General features: G+C 45.4%; 1 protein-coding gene across 2 annotated transcripts; it reads right to left on the reverse strand.

Annotated features, from left to right (window-relative positions):
- Window positions 1-1,456: 1,456 nt before the first annotated feature.
- DIO1 (iodothyronine deiodinase 1) lies at window positions 1,457-17,960 on the reverse strand. 2 transcript variants are annotated; one of them, XM_082430713.1, is made up of 4 exons: window positions 14,875-17,960; window positions 7,500-7,643; window positions 4,323-4,522; window positions 1,457-2,525 (listed from the first exon to the last, which is right to left on the reverse strand). In XM_082430713.1, the coding sequence occupies exons 1-4, from the start codon at window positions 15,236-15,238 to the stop codon at window positions 2,457-2,459; spliced, it is 777 nt and encodes a 258-aa protein (XP_082286839.1). In that variant the 5' UTR covers window positions 15,239-17,960; the 3' UTR covers window positions 1,457-2,456. The 2 variants fall into 2 exon arrangements, with proteins under 2 accessions (XP_082286839.1, XP_082286840.1); XM_082430714.1 differs by having other exon boundaries at window positions 14,902-17,955.
- Window positions 17,961-20,669: the final 2,709 nt, after the last annotated feature.

Below are 20,669 nucleotides of genomic sequence, written 5' to 3' on the forward strand. Positions count from 1 at the left end.
CTTCAAATCAGTTGAAGTTCTGAATGCAAACTGTACTCAGAGTGGGACAAGACATATTAACAAGCTTCTTTTACTTCCTCTGGATAACAAGATCATTCTTGTTATCCAGACCCAAAGAGGTCACCTTCAAATAGGAAAGCCCTTTCTTGATCATGAATTAGAACTGGATTCAAACCTCTTGCAGTCTCCTGGGCAGGTTTTTTTCCCACCTTTGCCCATGTTGTTTAGCCCACTTGAATGCTCTTCTCCCTCCATACTCTTCAGGCTCCCATCCCAGATTATAGAAGTCCTAGGGATCCTTGAAGTCCAAGCCCAGAGGCTCCCACCCCCACAAAGCTTTCCTAGACGCACCCAGCTCAGAGGGGTTGCTCTCTCCTCTGTGCTCTCTGAGCTTCAGTCTTCACTCTAACCCATCATAGTCCACCCTGAATTATGGTTATTGCAGTGTATGTCCACCCCCATCCCCCCTGCCCTAGGAGGTTAAGCTGCTGGAGGACCAAAGCTGGACTTTGTCATCTTTGCATCATCACTCAGCACCCAGAAAAGAATCAGTGCTCAATTAATGTCTGAAGCATTACATTGAAGAGAATTGAATTGGAATGTTTGGGATCTATTTTAGCTTTCTGAAAACTCCTCAGTTCCAGCTACTATTATTTGTTTAAAACTGGGATATTTCTATGCACTTATAGATGTGAATTGAAGGGGGCCCAAGGAGGCAGTTGTGGAACAATAATCATGGTAACCATAAGAGCCAACACTTCGATGGCATTTTCTCCAAGTCAGGCACAGTTCTGAGTGCTTTACTCAGGAATCCTCCGTGGGGTAGGCCCTATTCATACCCTGTTTTGTAATAGTTCAAGATACAAAAGCAGCTTAACCAAAGTCACACAGCCAGCAGGGAGCACAGCTAGGACTCTGGTTTGAAGTTAGAGATGGGGTTTGAATCTCAGCTTGTTACTTACTGGTTCTGAGACCTTCCACAAGTTACTTAACTCTGAGCCTTGGTTTCCTCATCTGTAAAATGGGGCTAATAATCTCCTCTTTGTGATATATAGAGATTAAATAAGACTACATATCTGAAAGTGCCTGTGCCTGATAGATGATTAACAACTATTTTTTAAAAAGTAAAATAACGACATTAATAATAACATGTATCAACTAAGGCAGAGCCAAGGAGAATGTATTTTCATATTAGAAAAAATGCTTCCCAAGTCCATTCTATTATGTCATGTTGTGAACATAATTTGACTCCAATATGGACATTGTCTGGCAAGGAGTTCACAAGACAAAACCATGTTAGACAGGTAACACAGAGAGACTGAGTGTCCTTCCCTCCAAAGGAGGGCCTTCCAACATATGTTATTTTTGCTAATCAGATTACATTGGTCTATAATAAAAGCTAGAACAAGCTGACACACATTAGAAAAGACAGTGTAAAGATCACACTGAAGCCATCTAAAATAGCCTGATATTTTTTAATCATTCTGTATTAGCTTGCTGCATCTTAAAACATTGTCTTTCAAATCAAGTCACAGCTGTGTGTACTTTAGGCTGTGGCCGTCATAAACAAATATGAAAAGAGGCAGAGTTAAAACAGATCAATATCGGTGGTTATCCATTAGTCTGATGTAATCTAACACAAATGACCATTAGGAGACTTGTGAAGAAATCAGAGAAGCAGAATTTCAGATATGAGCTTCTGCATAACTGAATGACAGCTCTGTAGTGCCTATGGTCTAGTTTGGTCAAGGTTATAATGTTTTTAGGAAGCCAGTCCTCCCCGCAAGTGGTTCTTGGTAAGTGAAGATAGTAGAAGATTCCCGGGTATGGAGAGCCAGACTTCTATGAAATATATTCAAAGATGGTAAAGTGAGTACCCTCCTCTTCTACAGTAGAATTGAAGACATATTACCAGGGAAACTCACCTCTCATCACCCCCACCACTTTCTGGTTTAAATCTTTTGGCAAGGGAAGGGTTACCATTTGTACTGTCTGCTCCCATTCCTACTCCTTTCTCTTTAAATTCCTCATCTCTCTCTAAACACCTGGAGTTATCCCCATGCTTAGTTCTAAAAACGAATTTAGTTCTTAAATTATCAATTCCATAAATGGCAAATTTGGTAAAATGAAGTTACTTCATTTAAGGAATGCCATAGTGGAGTGGCTGGATGTTCAGAAGGAAGCCCAGGGAGTGTGCCTGCTCTCACGCCGAGACGTTGTGCAATGAACAAGGTCTCCACGGTGGGGGCAGTGTGGAGTTGTACCTTCTTTAACACTCAGCTCACTTGCAGCTTCATTTTCTCATTGTAACAGTTGTTTGCTTGGATAAGAAAAATCTGGGCTAGTGATTCAGCTGGGGACACAGGTCAAGAGGTAAATGTCAGCTGGGATGGGGGGCAAGCCAAGCCTTGAGGAGCCCTCTTGCCGAGCACCTAGAACTGGGGGATCTGTCCAGATTAACTGTGGAGCTTTTCCAGAACAGCACGAACTTCTTCTGGATGGTAGTTCCAAGGGCCAGGTTTACCCTGCAAGAGAAATGAGTCAGCATTTCCAGATTTCCACCTTGCAGGAATATGTAGGTCTGGAGCTTAATTGAGAAATCTGGGCTGGTGATATACATGTGGGAGTCATCAGGATGGTGTAGTCAAGGCAGGCACCCATGAGGTGGTTGACATCACCCATGTGGAGTGGCACCAACACTTAATGGGAAGACTGGACAGAGAAGCAGGAGGGAAACCAGAGCAGGTGAAGTGAATAGTTTTAAAAGGAGAAAGGGGTCTATACAAATAAGCTTCTCTTCCACAGTCAGACCTTCAGACCAGCCTTATCTTCTTCTCCACCTCTCACATCAAGTTCTGCCCACTCTACATCAAACCACCTCTGCCTCTCCAGTCCCACAGCTCCAGTTCAGCCCTCTCCATCTTCTGTTTGGGCAGCTGCCACACCTCCCCCCACCCCCAGTCCTCAGCCCCTGTTCCCTCCATCCATTCTTCACCCAATAGGCCATCACCTTTCTAAAGTACGGATCTGACTGTGCCTCTCCCCTGCTCAAAATTCTTCAGTGGCTCTCTTTTGCCCTAAGATGTAGGCCAAACTCCTTGGTCCAGAATGAACCCTTTGTAACAGAAGTGCCCCCGATTCTCCATTCACACCCTTCCCTAACGTGTCTCAGTGCCTCTCCCCACCCTCTCCCCTATATTTGCAATTGTTTTCACTCACCATGTTTACGTGGCTGGCTTCAGTTTTCATCTCCTCTGAAAGGCCTACCTTCCCCGACGTTCAGAAAATTTATAGTCTGAGAGCCAAATCTGTCCTGATGTCTCACACCCTTTCATTTACATATTGTCTGTGCTGATTTTGTGCTATAACAGCAGAACTGAATCATTTCGACAGGGATTATTTGGCCCACAAAGTTGAAAATATTTACTATCTGACCTTTTACAGAAAAGCTTTGCTGATGCCTGCTCTGGAGTCTCACAGCACTCGGGCCACGTTAACGTTCTATTTGTGTCTTCCTTATCACCTCAACTGTGAGCACCTTGAGGTAAGATGTGGGCCATTTTAAATTTGTGTTTGTGTTTCCAGCACTTTCCAGGGTAGGGACTCGGTACCTAGCTTGCCTCAATCGTGCCACTTTACTACCATGTCGCAGGAGAGAGGAAAGGAAGGACCTGAATCCTCGTGCTGTGACCCTTAGCACCCTGGGGATTCATCTGCAGGTTGTTGCTTGTTTCACCTGTGTGAGTAGGGCCTGCCTGACCACGTGAACATGGTGAGTGAAAACAGTTGCACTGCGGCACGTTAGCGAAGGGTATGAATGGAGAATCGGGGGCACTTCCGTTACAAAGGGCAGAGGAGCATCCACATGGCTGGGCTTCATGTGCTTGCCAAGGCTTGAATCCCTTCAGCAGCTATAAAACTTAATTTCCATCCTCTCAAGGGAGGCTACCAGTGCCCACAGGGTTGGAGGCTGTGCTAACTCCCCTCACCCTCGCCAGGCTGGAAGCATTGAAGGGTGGTGACACGATCACCAGAAAAGAAGCCTGGACGTAATGCCTGTCTCGAATTCCTGCTTCAGCGTTTCCAGCTCCTAACTGCAGAGTTGGTTCTCTTCTGGCCTCTACACCGCCTTCCATGTTCAGGCCTGTCTCAGGGATTAGCAGCTTCAAACCCTGCCACTCCTATCCCATCCCAGAGGATTTGGAATTGAAATCAGAGCCTGTGCAGTGTGGCCTTGGGCAAGGCAGTTTCCTTCTCTGAGCATGGATACAAAGCCCTGTCTTTGTCCTCGCCCTCCCTGGCGCCCTGCCCCACGTCACCACCTTGTACAGGATCCTGCCGTCCTTGAGCACGTACAGCCTCTCAGGCAGCGCTGCGTAGAGCTGGCTGCTCTGGTTCTTCATTGTGTCCACCACCACGGGGCACTGGGGGCTCCTGTCCAGCAGCAGGCGGGCTGCCCGCAGGCGGTCCTGGAGATGCTGGTGATTCTTGATGTCCACGTTGTTCTTAAAAGCCCAGCCATCTGTAAGAGAAAGGCCGGACAGCAGCCCCAGAGGCATGGCACCCACTTCCTGCCGGCCAAATACACCCCCGCCACACACACTTTTAACTGAGGGTTGCAGATGGAGGACTTCTCAACATTGGCACTATTGACAACTTGGGCTAGATAATTCTTTGATACGGGGGCTGTCCTGTGTGTTGTAAGGCATTGAGCATCATCTCTGGTCTCTACTCACTAGATGTCAGTAGCGTCCCCCTGCCTTCAATTGGTGACAACCAAAAATGTCTCAGACATTGCCAAATGTCCCCTGCGGGACAAATATTACCCTCAGTTGAGAACCACTGCTGTAACACCATCTCCTCCAGGAAGCCTTCCCTGACACACCCAGCTGTGTGATATTGGGCAAGCTGTTTAAATCTCTTTAAATTCTCAGTTTTCCCATCTGTTAAATGGGATTAACAGAACCTACGTTGCAGACGGCTGTGAGGCTTACATGAGAGAACATTATAGAATTCCCAGTACTCTGCCTGGTTCATAGTAGATACTTGAAAGATATTGGTTTATTTTGCCTGACTGCCCCCAAATAGCAGACAGGTGGGAAAGAAGCCAGTTTTCATTCTTTTTTTTTTTTTTGCAGTTTTCATTCTATACTGCAGGTATTCTACTACTTTGCTCTGGAGATGCACCCCCCCCACCCCCAAACCAAACCCATTTAAGCTGCTTCACTTTAAATGGAAGGGGATTTTCAATTGGCCTCGTTTGCCGAGGTGCCCATCTGCCTACTTAAAGATAGACGGTACTCATTAGCTAATGGGCCCCCAGGTTGAAAAAATAACCATATACTGCTACTGGCCTTGCCCTTCTACTTGGGTAGAAGGTTCTTTCAGAAGCCACGTGGCTTGCATTTATACTAATAGTTGCCTCCCAGGGTGATATAAGTTGCTGAAGTCCATCAGCAGAACTGGCTCCACCTGCTCGGTGCTTCAGAGTCCTCTCTGCTCAGTACCCTTCCCCTAGGAAACCCAGCTCTCAGGAGAAATTTCTCAATGGCTTGAGGTGGACAGCCCTGGGTCCAGGAAAGGGTTAAACCTGCTCAGTCTGATTCCAGGAGAAATGGGGGAGGAGACAGGTATCAGGACCAGAAACAATTTCTGGGACGATCCAACCCCTTTTGTTGCAGTTTGCAATGTGTACTTTTAGAGATCGAAGCGGGATCCTCTACAACCTTATTACTCCAAGTGTGGTCCCTGGGCTAGCAGCCTCAGCACCACCTGGGGAGCTGAGTAAAAATGCCAAGTCTCAGGCCCCTCCGCAGCCCCACTGAGCCAGAATCTGCATCTTTATAAGATCACCAGGTGACTTAAGTGCACTTTAAAGACTGAGCAGCGCTGACCCCACAGGTAAATCAGCTTTGGCAGCGCTTTGGCCATCAGCTATGAGAACATCAAGGCATCGCTTCTTCTCAACCGTGGAGACCACAGACACCTGTAGGTGCCCAAGTTCTCTTTCTTTAATTGATGGCAGCTGCTCTCCCAAAGGGTATTTAACAAAGAGACACATTGTGCTTGCCTTTGCTCTCCTGATACCTATGCTGTTTGTTTTGAATTTTATTTTGGAAATGTTCATATATACATAAAAGTAGAGAGAACAGTTTAATGAACCTCCATGTACCTGTTACCCTATGCTAATATTTTAAGTTGCCCCAAAGCCTTAAATGAGGATAGAAATGGCCAGCTAAATGAACACAGTGTTAGGTTGAAAGCAGTTCTCCAACCTCTGGGTGCATATGAATTAAGATGCAGTGGGCCTAGGGTGGGGCCCTGAAATATGCATTTTCAACAAGCAACCCAGATGGATCAGACATGAGGGATCTAAGAACCACACTGGGGAAAGGGCTGCTGGACCAGCTTTGCTGATAACTAATTAATAGCAATCTCTATACTTACAACACATGGATAAGCCAGCAAGGCTAATACTGGCCTAAATGCTCACTTATTCACCCAACTTTTACTGAGCACTGACTCTGTGACATGTACTGTGCCAGGTGCTGGGTGACAGATGATCAAAACAGCCTCTCATCTTGTGGGGAGATGGGTGAGTAAATGACTCGTTCCACTCAGCCACATGAGCCTTCTCCAATCTCTGGGTTTGAGACTTGGGCCAAACTCATGTGTTCAGTCCCCATGAAAATCAGGGAGACAGGGATATGTCTGACCATCTTATAAAGTTCAAGGGGCTTAGACCAAGCTGTAGAAGTTTCAGGAAGGGACATGTCTGCCCATTGTAAGGAAAGACTTTCTCATAAACAGAGCTGTGCAGCAAAGGAACAAGATTTCCCATGAGGTAATGAAGATGAGTCATCACCTATTAGGGGCTGAAGAAAGGATCCCAGCCCCAGGTAGAAGCTGGCCCAGAGCAGTGGCTCTCTAAGTGTGGTCCCCAATCCGCAGCTTCAGTGTCACCCGGAGCTGGTTAGAAATGAAAATTCCCAGGCTCCACCCCAGATCTAACTCAAACTCTGGGGTGGGGTCCAGAAGTCTGCTTTAACAAGCCCTCCAGGTGCTTCTGGTGCTCACTAATGCTTGGGAACCACTGTCCGAGATGAACCACAAAGTCCCTTTGAGCTTGGAGAGTCTTGGAGTGGATTTCACAGATTGCTATAGAGCCGCCATTTCACTTGTGACATTTCAGGTCTAAATTCCTTGTGATTGTCCTCATATTAGCTCCTCTCCCTTGATTTCCCTATTTATCCATTCAGAATGTTAGATGTTCTCCCAGCTAGACCTGTCACTCCAGGTTTTCTGCTCTGTGTGCCTAGTTGACAGCACAGACTGTGGAGTTAGCGAGTGGTGGGTAAACCTAGCAGGGACTGGGAGATGGTAGGTCCTCGACAAATAGCGGCTCTTTCTCTCTCTCCTCCTCTACTCCCTACCCCCAGCCTTGAGCAAAGGGGGGAGAGAGAGAGGGAAGAGGTAGAGGCAGGAAATCTCTTTTTTACCTGATGCATGTGCTTCTTCAATGTAAATGATGAGAAAATCTGCTATGGAACTAAAATCTTCAATAAGTCTCTTGAATTGGTCAAACTTGAAAATAAATGAAGGTCAGGTGCAACTTCCAAAATTCAGCACCAATGGCCTGTTGCCTGAAACAAATAGAACCATGATCAACCAATAATCAACACACAGCATTTCTTTTGCAGGCACCATCTTCACTCCTGCTTTCATTCTATTACCTTTATTTCCCCTCTAAGATGGAGCCAGGGCACAGTGCAGGATGGAAGCCTAGAGCGCATGATTTAGCAGAGGCTGGAGCCAGTTTACTCCTCTCCAAAATGAGGGGATTCTATCAGGTGGTCTCAGCAGACCACCTGCACTCACTGGGTGGTAATTAAAATAATGACGAGGAGAGTCCCTTTCATGCAGTTTATAAGGCAGGCACACATCTATTCTCTCATTGATGTAATTAGTGTACTACAAGGTGGGTGATATTTTTCCCCTGGTTTATAGGCTGGCTCCATGTTACACAGCAGGTCAATGATGGAGTTAAAATTAACATTGTGGCTTCTAGATTCTCAATTTGGTGCTCTTTCCGTTCAAAACACCTCAGTTTCCTCACCCACAAATGGACATAATACCAATACTTACCTTATAGGCTTGTTCTAAGGATTAAATAAGTTAAAACAGAAAAGGGCTTAAAATGGTGCCTGCCCATAGTAGGTGCTCAATAAATGTAAGCTCTTATGTTCTTAGCTCTCATCTCCTCCCTGTGAAGTGGGGAGCAGTGGAGGAGACTCCACAAAGGGGAGTGAAGCGTGGGGACTGGGCCACATAATTGGCTGGGCCAGGGCAAAATGAAAATGCAGAGTCCCTTGTTCAAAAAGTGGGAGAAAGTGCCATTAAATACATTAAAATATAAAGTTTTCTTGTGCAGTATCTCTCTTGCCCTGGCATGCTGCTTTTTAGTTGCTGTTTAATGTCATGCTCCCCTGGACACAGGGATATTCATAGGGCGAATGCAGACTCTCGCAGTCACCTAGGAGCCCCCAAACTCTGTGCACATGTGTATGTGTGCTTGTGGCTGCTGGCTACCAGCTTTCCTTTCCCTCCAGCCACCAGACCAATACACCATGCCCCAGCCAGGAGCACAGAAATTGAGCCAGACATATCATCTTCCTACCTGCCATCACCCCAACCCACAGACTATTGCAACCTCCATGCAGGGACATGCTAGGTACCTTGATGAGGGGAGTGGGGGCAAAAAGCTTCTCCCACCAAGTCACCCCCAGTCACTTGCCAAGTTGCTTCATGGCGCTGTCAGCCCAGGCTGGGGATGACCACCTCCACACCCTAGTATGAGATGCGGTGGGATGCCCACACCTGACCCTAACCTTTCCCATACCTTGGTCTAGGCCCTCTCTGGGGCCAGAAGGTGGTAGCAGTCACTGGGTGGGAGCAGGAATGAGGCTGGATAGGCTGGGGCACTGGGAGTGGAGGAGCGGGCCTTAGAGAACCCGCTTGGGGGGTTCCTGTTGGGGGCAGGGAGGCTGTGGGAAGCAGGAGCCTGTGTGAGCCAAGGCTCCAAGTCTCCAGGGCGTGTTCCATTGTGGAAAAGTCTTCTTTTACAAAATGCAAATTAAAGATAAAGCTATTAAGAATTTCAAGACAGCTACTGCAGAGCATTCAGCCCAAGCTCAGGGCCCTTCTGACCATGGCACCCTGTATGATTCACTGGTCCCGTGCCCATGAAGTCAGCCCTGGTGGGAGTCTTCTGTAACTCCCCCAGCCTAGACTGGGGGTAACTCTAGGGAGCTGCTAGCACCCTGTGGCTGCTTATGACCAGAGCTGACATTGCTGAGCCCTTACCATACACCTATTAGATAGAGCATGGCAGGTCCCGCACTGTGACACGGTTTGTGTCTGTATCCCCCAGGCTACTCATTGCACCTGAGGGTAGGGCCTGTTCCTCATTCTTCCTCATATTCCCAACATCAAGCACACTCTCATTCCATTACAAGCATTTATTCAGCGCTCATAATGTGCAAGGTTCTCCGCCACACACTGGGGATTCAGCAGAGAGCCAGAGCAGCAGGTCTCTGCCTGCATGCAGCTGGAGTTCTGTTTAATGCGGAGACAGGCAGAAAGCAAGCACATGCATAAATGAAGTAATTTCAAGTTGTGATAAGTGTCACAAAAGGGACTATAAAGGAGTGACCTCCTTGAGACAGATGGGTCAGGGGAGGCCTCTGAGGAGATGCCATTTATCCGGAGAAACAGGAAAGAGCCAGCTACATATGGGCAAAGGGAGGAGAAGAGCATTCCGGGCAAAGGGGCTCCATGTCCAAAGGCCCAAAGAGGGACAGAGCTTGGTGTGTTCAAGGACCTGCAAGGCCACTGTGACTGGAACCAGGCCAGGGGCAATGAGAGACATGACTGGAGAGGTAGGTATGGGCCAAAGCAGGCAGGCTCTCCTATGCCTTGTATAGAATCTGGATTTTCTTCCAGGTACAAGGGGACATCATGGAGATAAAGCAAGGATGGTGGATATTTGTTGCAATTTTGGCTGCTCAGTCACTAGCCCTCCTTCCTCCTTGGAATTCCCTATTTTGTGTACTATTGATGGGGGAGTGTGCCCAGCCTTGCTCTGTAGAAGGCAGGGGGGCCAGGTCCATTCTCGCTCCCAGCAGCCAGGGCACAGGCAGTGACCCAGGCTGATTGGACTCTCTCACATAGCTCTTTGATTCTGGAGTTATTGAGATGGTAGAATTCATCTACGGCCCAGTGGTAGTGCCCCGTCAGGGATGGCGGAGTCCTATAGTGGTGACGAATTCCCATGGCAACCACAGTGACAGCAGCTTCCAGGCCCAACTGTTGATGCTAAAAGATGGTCCAGGCCCAGTGCTCCAGCTGTGGTTGATTCTGGGGAGCCTGCAACATCTTTCTAATACACTTTGTACGTGTATAAATGTGTATGACTGAGAAAATCAGAGTGAGTTTCTCTTGCTTGCAAGGCAGAGTAGAGGGCATCTTAACTTACTTGTGGTTTATTGGGTTAGTTATTCCCTCACCTCGTTCTGCAAAGGATTTGAAGCAGCTTATACATATAATAAATAAAATTATTTATTTATACATATGATAATAAAATATCAAATAAAAAATTTTAAAAACCATGGCCCTCTGGGAGGCACAGAACAGGTCTCATTCATTCAGTATAACTGAGCTAACATTTGACTCTGAGTTTCCAGGTGACCAAGGAAAAAGAGAAACATGATTGCTTATATATTCCTCATTTTTCAGTACCTGAGGAGGAAGCAGGCCAGTTTCTCTGGAGAAACAAAATTCTCCTTGTCCTTGTCTCACAGATTTCCTCATAGGAGGCCCTAGGAGGCATTGAGAGGGCCTCAGTTGGTTGCATCCTCACCCATGTGTAGGGTTTGCCCAGGTCACAGCAGGAGAGGCTCAGAGGCCAGTCATGGCCAAGTGGCCGGCCACTGGCCTCCAGTGACCCCAGGGAGTCACCCTTCAGATAAGAACAGAGGAGATTTAAGGTCAGGACCTGTGCAAAATACGAGCTGTCTGGAATTTTGTTCTTAATTGGATAAAAAAATTTCAACATTCACTGGTTAGGACACTGGAAGAAACAGAGCCATTTGTTTAATTATTTATAGTGTGTCTGGGTGCAGTGACCAGTACTGAGGGCAAAGTTTAAACTTAGTTCCCTGCTTTCCTGGTAGCAGAGAGAGGAAGGATGGGCGCAAGTGGGTGTCTGTACCGGGGGCTGGCACCCTGCCCATGTCCACAGGCCACAGTGCAGAGGACACCAGTTCAAGAACATCAGGCAAGGACTGTCAAGTCCAGCTTGTTTGTATAAGTGGGAAAACAGCTCTGTGGTAGCACTAGACTCGAACCCACCATTGGTTAACTTACTGGTTGACCCCCAAACCAGTAAATCAACTCTCCACGCCAGGCTCTCTCAGCAGAGAAAGCCAGTTTATAGTTGACCCCTCATAAGTATACTTGGAGAGATTTTAGAAGATTTTAAATGGGGGCTGAAATAAATCCTGTTTCAGATTAACTGCTAGGTTCCAAGAAAAGAAATCATCCGGACTTGCCTTCTACCCCAACATGCCAGTTAATCAATGTTTTGCGGTGCATGTGTGTCTGAGAGTGTGTGTATGTCTTGTGTGTGCATGTACATGCAGAGGATAAGAGGTGGCTGGGAATTTCTCTGAGCCTCTGTTGTTTTATCCAACAACAGAATGTACACTAGCTGAGAGTCATAAGGCTCAAGTCTGGTTCTCACTCTACAGGAACTCTCTGTGTGACTCTGAGCAAGTCCTTTACCTTCCTGGGCCTTTGCATCTGAAAAATGTAAAGGTTGCTTTAGATTATCTGTAAAGAGTTTTCCAGACTTTCCAGTCTATGGCTCTAAAATGAGTTCATATTTATACCTAAAGCATACAACAGAGCTTTTTAGTGAACTGGTGGGTTTCCAAAACACTTACAGAATGTCTTTCTAATAAGCAGAACTGATCATGTTAACTTCCTGCTTGAAAATCCTTCTAGAACTCACCAAAACAGGATAAAGGATACCCTCTTTGCTAAGACGCATGAGGCCCCACAAGCTCTGATCCCTGATGATGTCTCCAGCCTCATTCTTCACCCCTTCATGCCTCCCACACCCCACTTCTGCCAAACTTGACTGAAGCCCCTCCACATATCAGACCTCTGCTGCTCCTCCCCTCTGCGCTGCTCTGGTCACCACTCTCCTCTTCCTCACCCACCTCAAGGCTTCGGTCCCTAGACCATCAGCTCACCATCCTCGTCTCCAGGAAAACTTCCCCTGACTACCTTCCTACCCCACCCGACTCCTCCCAGAACTGCTGGGTTCCCTCTCCCACTCCATCATTTCCCTCTGTGAGTTATGAGATCTTCCAGTTGTGTTGATTTCTGTGTCGTCAGTATCTATTATTTCAGGGGACTCTGGGCCAATGTGCTGAAAGCCAACCCTATTTTATAAATAGAGTTTTCTTTTGTCTCTCAGACTCCTCTCTCCATCTTCAGTTTCAGGTGTAGCAGCAGGGAGCAGAGACAAATAGAACAGTCTTTAAAACGTACACTGGCTCACTGGAAAGTAAACTGTTAAAATAAGCAAGTGAATGCTGTGAATTGGCTGTGAGGCAAGTTGGCTTTCATGGAACTGATCACTAGACCATCAAAAGTCAGCAAATTGGCCTGGTTCTATCACAGTGCTTGGCACGAGGTAGACACACAGTAAAGATCAGCTATTATTCTCATTGCTCTTATTATCAGTGGTCACTTAGTGAATGTTTATTGAATAAATAGAGGTCATTTCAGCACAATGGTTTAAAGTCATGAGCAAAAAACTCTTCCCCTTCCGTCTGATTGAAACATTCTTTTCAAGCTATAAAAATCTTACTCATTCTTCAAGGCCTAACTTCAAAGCCACCTCCTCCAGGAAATCTTCCAAGCCCTGTAGGCAAAGTTCATACCTTTGTCTGCCCGCCTCATGGAACTGTACGGATTTGTTTATTACATCTGTCTGTTCCGTGGAACCATACATTCCTCAAGCAAAACAGCAAGCTCTTTCCTAGCTCTGAGTCCCTGGCATCTAGCTAAGGGTCTGGCTCGTAGGGAGCACTCACAAATGTCTGTTGAGGTGTATTGAAAAAACAGGGTGAAGAAGCCCTGATTCTGGGTCTGACTTGGTCTCTCACTGTCCCTGTAACCTTTGCTCTCAGTTTCCTCCATTTCCGTTTTAAAATGAGAGCATTGGATCAGGTCAGCATTTCCCAGAGGTTGTTCTTTGGAACGAATATGATGATGATAAGATTTTCCTCTGGTGGAGAGTGGGGAGTTGTATGTGTATGTTAGGAAAATTAGTCAGTGCTGTGTTAAAGTTTTTTCAAGTTTTGTTTGTTTTTAAACTTCAGGGTGTCTTGAAGCCCTTTATATGTTCATGTGCACAATGAACTTCCAGGAGGAGAGTATAGTATGCAGTGTTTCCCAAACTATTTTGACCAGGGAACTCTATGTAGTAAACCACATGTGTGGGATTTGGGTTCCAAAAAACACGCTTTGAAAATCACTAGATTAGCCAGCTGCCTCAGGGACCTTCTCTACTCTGCTGTGTCTATACCCGGGGGATTCAGAGATGAATCAGACACAGCCCTGTCCCAAGCCTCCCCACTGGGCAGAAGGATGACACTTGAGCTTCGGTAGCCAGGTGCTGGGTAGGAAGGATCAATGTCCAGGAGAGGTGCAAGCAGAGATCCATGAGTTCAGAAGGGAGGGAGAGCGGGCCTCAGTGTAGGGATCTGAGCTGGCTTCACAGGGGGACGCACGAGAGCAGGACCCTGACGATGAGGAGTGTTGGTGACAGAGGGGAAGGGCCAACAACATCAGCAAAGGCAAAGAGAAGGGAAAGCACAAGGGATGTACAAGAACCAGCAGTTCATCTGGAGGCAGTGGGCCTGAGGGGAAGCCTGCAGGTGAAGTTGGGAAGAAAAACTGGAGTCAGATCAGGGAGGACCTTCAGCACAAGGTTGAGCCTGGGTTTCATCCCAAGTGCAGATGGGGGCTGCTGAAGGTTGGTGAGCTGGGGTACCAGTCATCCAGGGATGTGCTTGTGGAAGGGGAATCTGGCAGCCATCCACAAGTTCGGTGGGAAGAGAGGGCAAGACGGGGAGGAGGAAGGACAAAAAGAGAAAATTGACCAGAGAGGCCTTTAAGAACCCAAATAGAGCTGGTTTACCTGGAAGAGAGAGAGAGAGAGAGAGAGAGATCTTCAACAAATATTTACCGAGCAACTACCATGAGCCAGCAGCAGCCAGGGGGACCCAATAGTGAGTTAGAGGCATGATCTCCACCTGCACAGAGCTTGCAGGCTAGTGAAGGGGACAGACATTTATCAACTATCCACACATAATTACAAACCACAATGGGTGTGATAAAGATAAGTTTAGGATGTTAAGCATAGAAGAGGGAGTAACCTAGTCCAGGGGACTGGGGGTTGGCTTGTCGCAGGAAATGTCACTGAGCAAGAGTCTGAAGGATGAACAGGAGTGGACCAGGTGGGGGGTTGGGGGTTGGGGTGGGGTGGCAGTGAAGAGCATCCCAGGCAGAGTGACTGTGCAGTAAGAGAGGTGCTGAAGGAGCTGACAGCCAGTGTGGCTGGTTTGCAGTTTGATTACCTGGGAAGGGGATGATGCCACTTAGAAGAACAGAACCCAGGAAAGGTGCTAGTTTCAGGAAGTGGGGAGAGGACAAGAAGCCAGAAAAGGAGCAGCTGGATTAGTAGCATTCAGGCTCTCCAACCCCCCTGCCAACCCCCATCAAGCACCCCCATCCAAGCACCTCTCAAGCGTGGACCAGCCTCCTGACCTTGCATGAAGTCCCAGATGTTGCACCTCTGTCCTGACAGGCGGACCACGGGGCAGTTTGGGGCTAGACCCCCTTGCTCCGTCATGTCCTCCAGTCTCTGCCAACGGACCTTCAGGATGAACCAGAAATACTGGGCACTGAAGAAAGTGGGGATCCAGTTTTCATAGGAGAAGTGGGGATTCTTGGCCATGCCAGTCTTCTCACTCATGGCCAGGATGTTCTGCTTGACTCTCCCGGGAAACAGTGTCAGAAGCACTTTGCCCATGGCCACGTGCAGGCCCACCTGAAAGAGCACCCAGAGCCTCTTCAGCCACAGCCCTGGCAGGGGCAGCCCCATTATGGCAGAGCCAGAGCTGGCTCTGAGGCCGGTGGGCAGAGCGGAAACCGCCGGGCCACAAGGGGTGGAGCTGAACAAAGGTGCAGGGTAGCAGCAGCCAACCCGGACATGAAGAAGGTGCCAGGACAGAAGGTGTTTGCCTTCCTGTCAGTGGAATGGAAAATTCCAAGCCAGGTGCTAAAGGTCTGTTCTGATGATCATTTCTGATTCTTTGCCTTAGCCTTTGGGAGATACTTGGACTGGGAAACTTCAGATCTTAAATTCTCCCTCTGATAAATTTTAAAAACAAAAGCTTTAAAAGGTCACACTTAGAGGGACTCTGTGTTTCTTTAGAAAGGCTCTGCTGTAAGTTCTAATGTTAAGTAGTCTTTTAATAACGTAAATTGTTCTTTCCCACTGAAGGATGCTTTTCCCACTCACAGCTTCTAGCTGGTGGTTGAGTGTTTCTGGAGGCATAGCCCTTCCCAGAGGATCTGGGTCTGGAAGCTCTCCAGGTAGACAGAACTGGGAAATCTGGAACTGCGCCTCCACTTAGCACTGGGGGTAGAGTAATAAGTACAGCACTCTGCTCTCGGCAGGGTGCAGTGTAGAGCGGGGAAGGGTCAAGTAAACAGAAAATTATCATTTAGTGTATTAAGTACAGAGAGGGAGGTTGAGTGGGGGCTATGGGAGCATGGAGAAGGGGCAGCTTATTCTGTTTAGAGAGGCCAAGAGGAATTCCCCAAGGAAGTGATGTCTATGCTGAAACCAGAAAGACAGAAGAGCAAGCAGTAAACCAGGCAAGTGGGGTCAGTGGTCCTGGTGGAAGGAGCCACACGTCCAAAGAACTACAAGCCAGAGAGAGCCTGGCTCATTGGAGAAACTGAGAGAAGAATCACAGAAGCTCAGAGAGGGAAAGTGTCTTAGAAAACATCGAAAACCACTTTCTGTTTTAAGCAGGGAAACTGAGGCCCAGAAAGGGGAAGTGGCCTCAGGCCAGTTCTGCCATTAATAATTTCTAAGGAGTTAATTCACAAAGCTTAAGTTTACCCCTCCTGAGACATTTACATACCTGTGTGTTAGGGCAGAAGGAAGAATGACAGGAAAGTGTCTGTCACCTCTAAAAAGTGTCAGCCTTGGCCTCTAGCACACAAACATTATTTAGAGAAAGAAAAACCGGCTCCAAAAGATGTTCTCTTTCTGAGCATCTCAATGCAAATGCCACATGCTGTGCCCACAAAGTGCAGGCACCTGCCTCTTCAAGCCATAATAACCCTCATGTAGCATTTTGCCAGGTACAAAGCAATCTTATATCCCTGGTGTTACTTGTTTTTTCTTGTTGTTGTTTGTTTTTAAATAGGCTATTTTTTGAGCAGTTTTAGATTCACAGCAAATTAAACAGAAAGTACAGTGAGTTCCCATATACCTCCTGCCTCCACACATGCACAGCCTCCGCACTATCCATATCCCACCAGAGTAGTACATCTGCTACAACTGATGAACCTATGTTAACAAATCATTATCACCCAAAGTCCATAGCTTACATTAGAGTTCACTCTCGGTGGTGTACAATCTATGGGTTTTGACAAATATGTGATATATACGTATCCACCATTATGGTATCATAAAGAATAGTTTTGCTGCCCTAAAATCCTCTATGCTCCACCTGTTCATCCCTCCCTCTCCCCTGGCAACCATTCATCTTTTCAGTGTTTCCATAGTTTTACCTTTTCCAGAATATCATATTGTTGGAATCATACAGTATGTAGCCTTTTCAGATTGGTTTCTTACCCTTAGTAATATGCATTTAAGAAACCTCCATGTCTTTTCATGACTTGATAGCTCATTTCTTTTTATTATTGAATAATATTCCATTGTCTGGATGTACCACAGGTCATCTATTCACCTAATAAAGGACATCTTGGTTGTTTCCAAATTTGGGCAATTATGAATAAAGCTGCTGCTATAGCCTGAATGTTTGTATCTCCCCAAAATTCATGTGTTGAAACTTAATCCCTAAAGATGGTATTTGGAGGTGGAGTCTTTGTGAGGTGATTAGGTAATTACAGTAGAGCCCTAGTGAATGGGATTAGTGCCCTTATAAGAGAGACCCCAGAGAGCTCCCTTGCCCCTTCACCATGTGAGGATGCAACAAGAAGGTGGCTGTCTAGGAACCAGGAAGTGGACACTCACTAGATACCAAATCTACTGATCCCTTGATTTTGGACTTCCCAGCCTCCAAAGCTGTGAGAAATAAATTTCTGTTGTTTATAATCTACCCAGTCTATGTATGGTATTCTGTTATAGCAGCCTGAATGGACTAAGACAGCTGCCATAAATATCTGTGTGAGGTTTTTTCGTGGACCTAAGTTTTCAACTCATGTGGGTAAATACAAAGGAACACAATTGCTGGATCTTATGGTAAGAGTATGGTTAGTTTTGTAAGAAATTGCCAAACTGTCTTCTAAAGTGGATGCACCATTCTATATTCCCACCATCAATGAATGAGAGTTTCTGTTGTTCCACATCCTCACCAGCATTTGATGGTGTCTGTGTTCTGAAATTTGGCCATTCTAAGAGGTACGTAATGGTATCTCACTTGTTTTAATTCGCAATTCCCTAATGGCATATGATGTTAAGCATCTTTTTATATATTTATTTGCCATCTGTATATCTTCTTTGGTGAAGTGTCTGTTCCAATCTTCTGCTCATTTTTAAATCAGATTGTTCTTTTTTTAATCATTGAGTTTTAAGAGTTCTTCATTTGCTTTAGATAACAGTCCTTTATCAGCTATGTCTTTGGCAAACATTTTCTCCCAGTCTGTAGCTTGTCTTCTCAGCCTCTTGACAGTGTCCTTTTCAGAGCAGATGTTTTTAATTTTAATGAAATCCAACTTAATTCTTTTTTCGTGAATTGTGATTTTGGTGTTGTATCTAAAAGTCATCACCAAACTCAAGGTCATCTAGTTTTTCTCCTGTGTTATCTGCAAGTTTTATGGTTTTGTGTTTTATATTTAGGTCTAAGATCCATTTCAAGTTAATATTTGTGAAAGGTGTAAGGTCTGTGCCTAGATTCATTTTTCTTGCATGTGGCTGTCTGGTTGTTCCAGACCATTTGTCAAAGAGACTTTCTTTTCTCCTTTGTATTGCCTTTGTTCCTTTGTCAAAGATTACATGGCTACATTTGTGTGGGTCTGTTTCTGGACTCTCTCTTCTTTCCATTGACCTATTTGTCTATTCTTTTGCCGATATCATACTCTCTTGATTACTATATCTTTAAATTAAGTCTTAAAGTTAAGTAGTGTCAGTCTTTCAGCTTTGTTCTTCTCCTTCAATATTGTGCTAGCTATTCTGGGTCTTTTGCTTCTCTGTATAAACTTTGAAATCAGTTTGTCAATATCCACAAAATAACTTGCTCGGATTTCGGTCGGTATCGTGTTGACTCTATAGATTAAGTTAGGAAGAACTGGCACCTTGACAATATTGAGTCTTCCTATTCATGAACATGGAATATCTCTCCATTTATTTAGCTCTTCCTTGATTTCTTTTATCAGAGTTTTATAGGTGTCCTTGTATAGATCTTCTACATATTTTGTTAGATTTATACCTAAGTATTTCATTGTGGGGGGTGCTAATGTAAATGGTATTATGATTTTTAATTTCAGATTCCAGTTGTTCATTGCTGGTATATAGGAAAGCAATTGACTTTTGTGCATTAGCCTTGTATCATGCAAACTTGCTATAATCACTTATTAGTTCCAGTAGTTTTTTGGTCAATTCATTCAGATTTTCTTTTTTAAAATTTATTTATCTTATTTATTTATTTTTGGCTGTGTTGGGTCTTCCTTGCTGCGCGCGGGCTTTCTCTAATTGCAGCGAGCGGGGGCTACTCTTCATTGCGGTTTGCGGGCTTTTCGTTGTGGTGGTTTCTCTTGTTGCAGAGCACAGGTTCTAGGCATGCGGGCTTCAGTAGTTGCAGCATGCGGGCTCAGTAGTTGTGGCTCGCCAGCTCTAGAGCACAGGCTCAGTAGTTGTGGCGCACGGGGTTAGTTGCTCCACGGCATGTGGGATCTTTCCAGACCAGGGCTCGAACCCGTGTCCCCTGCATTGGCAGGCAGATTCTCAACCACTGCGCCACCAGGGAAGCCCCATTCAGATTTTCTACATAAACAATTGTGTAATCTATGAGCAAAGACAGCTTTATTTATTTCTTCCTGATCTGTATACACTTATTTCCTTTTCTTTTATTGCATTAGCTAGGACTTCCAGTATGATGTTGAGAGAGTGGTGAGAGGGGATATTGGAAGAGATTACTGAGAGGACATGACCACTGGTTAACCTGTAAGCTGGACTTGGGCAATCAGAAGCTCCTCACCTCCTCCCCTGTCTTTGGAATGTGTGTTCTGCTTGCCTTCCCCATGCTAGAAGCTACCCAAGTATGCAGCCTGAGATAGTCATGTGATGTTGAGACCATCTGGATGGTATATATGACTGAACCCAGTTAAGTCCTCTGTATAAACTTTTAAGATAATGGTGGCTGTGTTCAGAGATCTACTTGTCTTGTGGCTGCCCAAGACAAGCCTTGTAAGTCCCCTTGCTTTTTTAAAATGCCATCCTGCCACCTACCAATCTGGAGTGATCTGCCTCTTTCTTTGGTCTCTCCCTGCCTTCCATGTAAGGGGGCCAGTTTGCAAATCATCAGGGTATATTCTTGCCTTATTCCTGATCTTAGCAGGAGAGCTTCTAGTTGTAACATCATTAAGTATGATGTTAGCTGTAGGTTTATTGTAGACATTCTTTATCAAGTTGAGGAAGTTCCCCCTTTATTCCTAGTTTGCTGAGAATTTTTATAATTAAGGGGTGTTGAATTTTGTCAAATGCTTTTTCTGCATGTATTGATATGATCATGTGATTCTTATTCTTTAGGCTTTTTATGTAATAGATTACATTAATTGATTTTTTAATGTTGAACCAGCTTTATATATCTGGAATAAATCTCACTTGGTCATGATGTATAATTTTTTTTATCATTGTTGGATTCAATTTGCTAATATTTTGTTGAGGATGTTAGCATCTATATTCATGAAAGATATTGGCCTCTAATTTTCTTTTCTTGTAATGTCTTTGTCTGGTTTTGGTATTAGGGTAATGCTGGCTTCATAGAATGAGTTAGGAAGTATTCCCTCTCCTTCTAATTTCTGGATGAGATTGTAGAAAATTGGTATAATTTCTTCCTTAATTGTTTGGTAGAATTCACCAGTGAACCTATCTGAGCCTGTACTTTTTCTGTTTTGGAAGGTTATTAATTTATTCAAATTCTTTAATAAGATATAGGCCTATTCAGATTGTTTATTTCTTCTGGTGTAAGTTTACACAGATTGTGTCTTTCAAAGAATTGGTCCATTTTACTATGTTATCACATGTGTGGGTATAGAATTATTAGTATCCCTTT

Source organism: Balaenoptera physalus (assembly GCF_965194825.1).
Source record: "Balaenoptera physalus genome assembly, chromosome: 1".
Classification (NCBI taxonomy): Eukaryota; Metazoa; Chordata; class Mammalia; order Artiodactyla; family Balaenopteridae; genus Balaenoptera; species Balaenoptera physalus.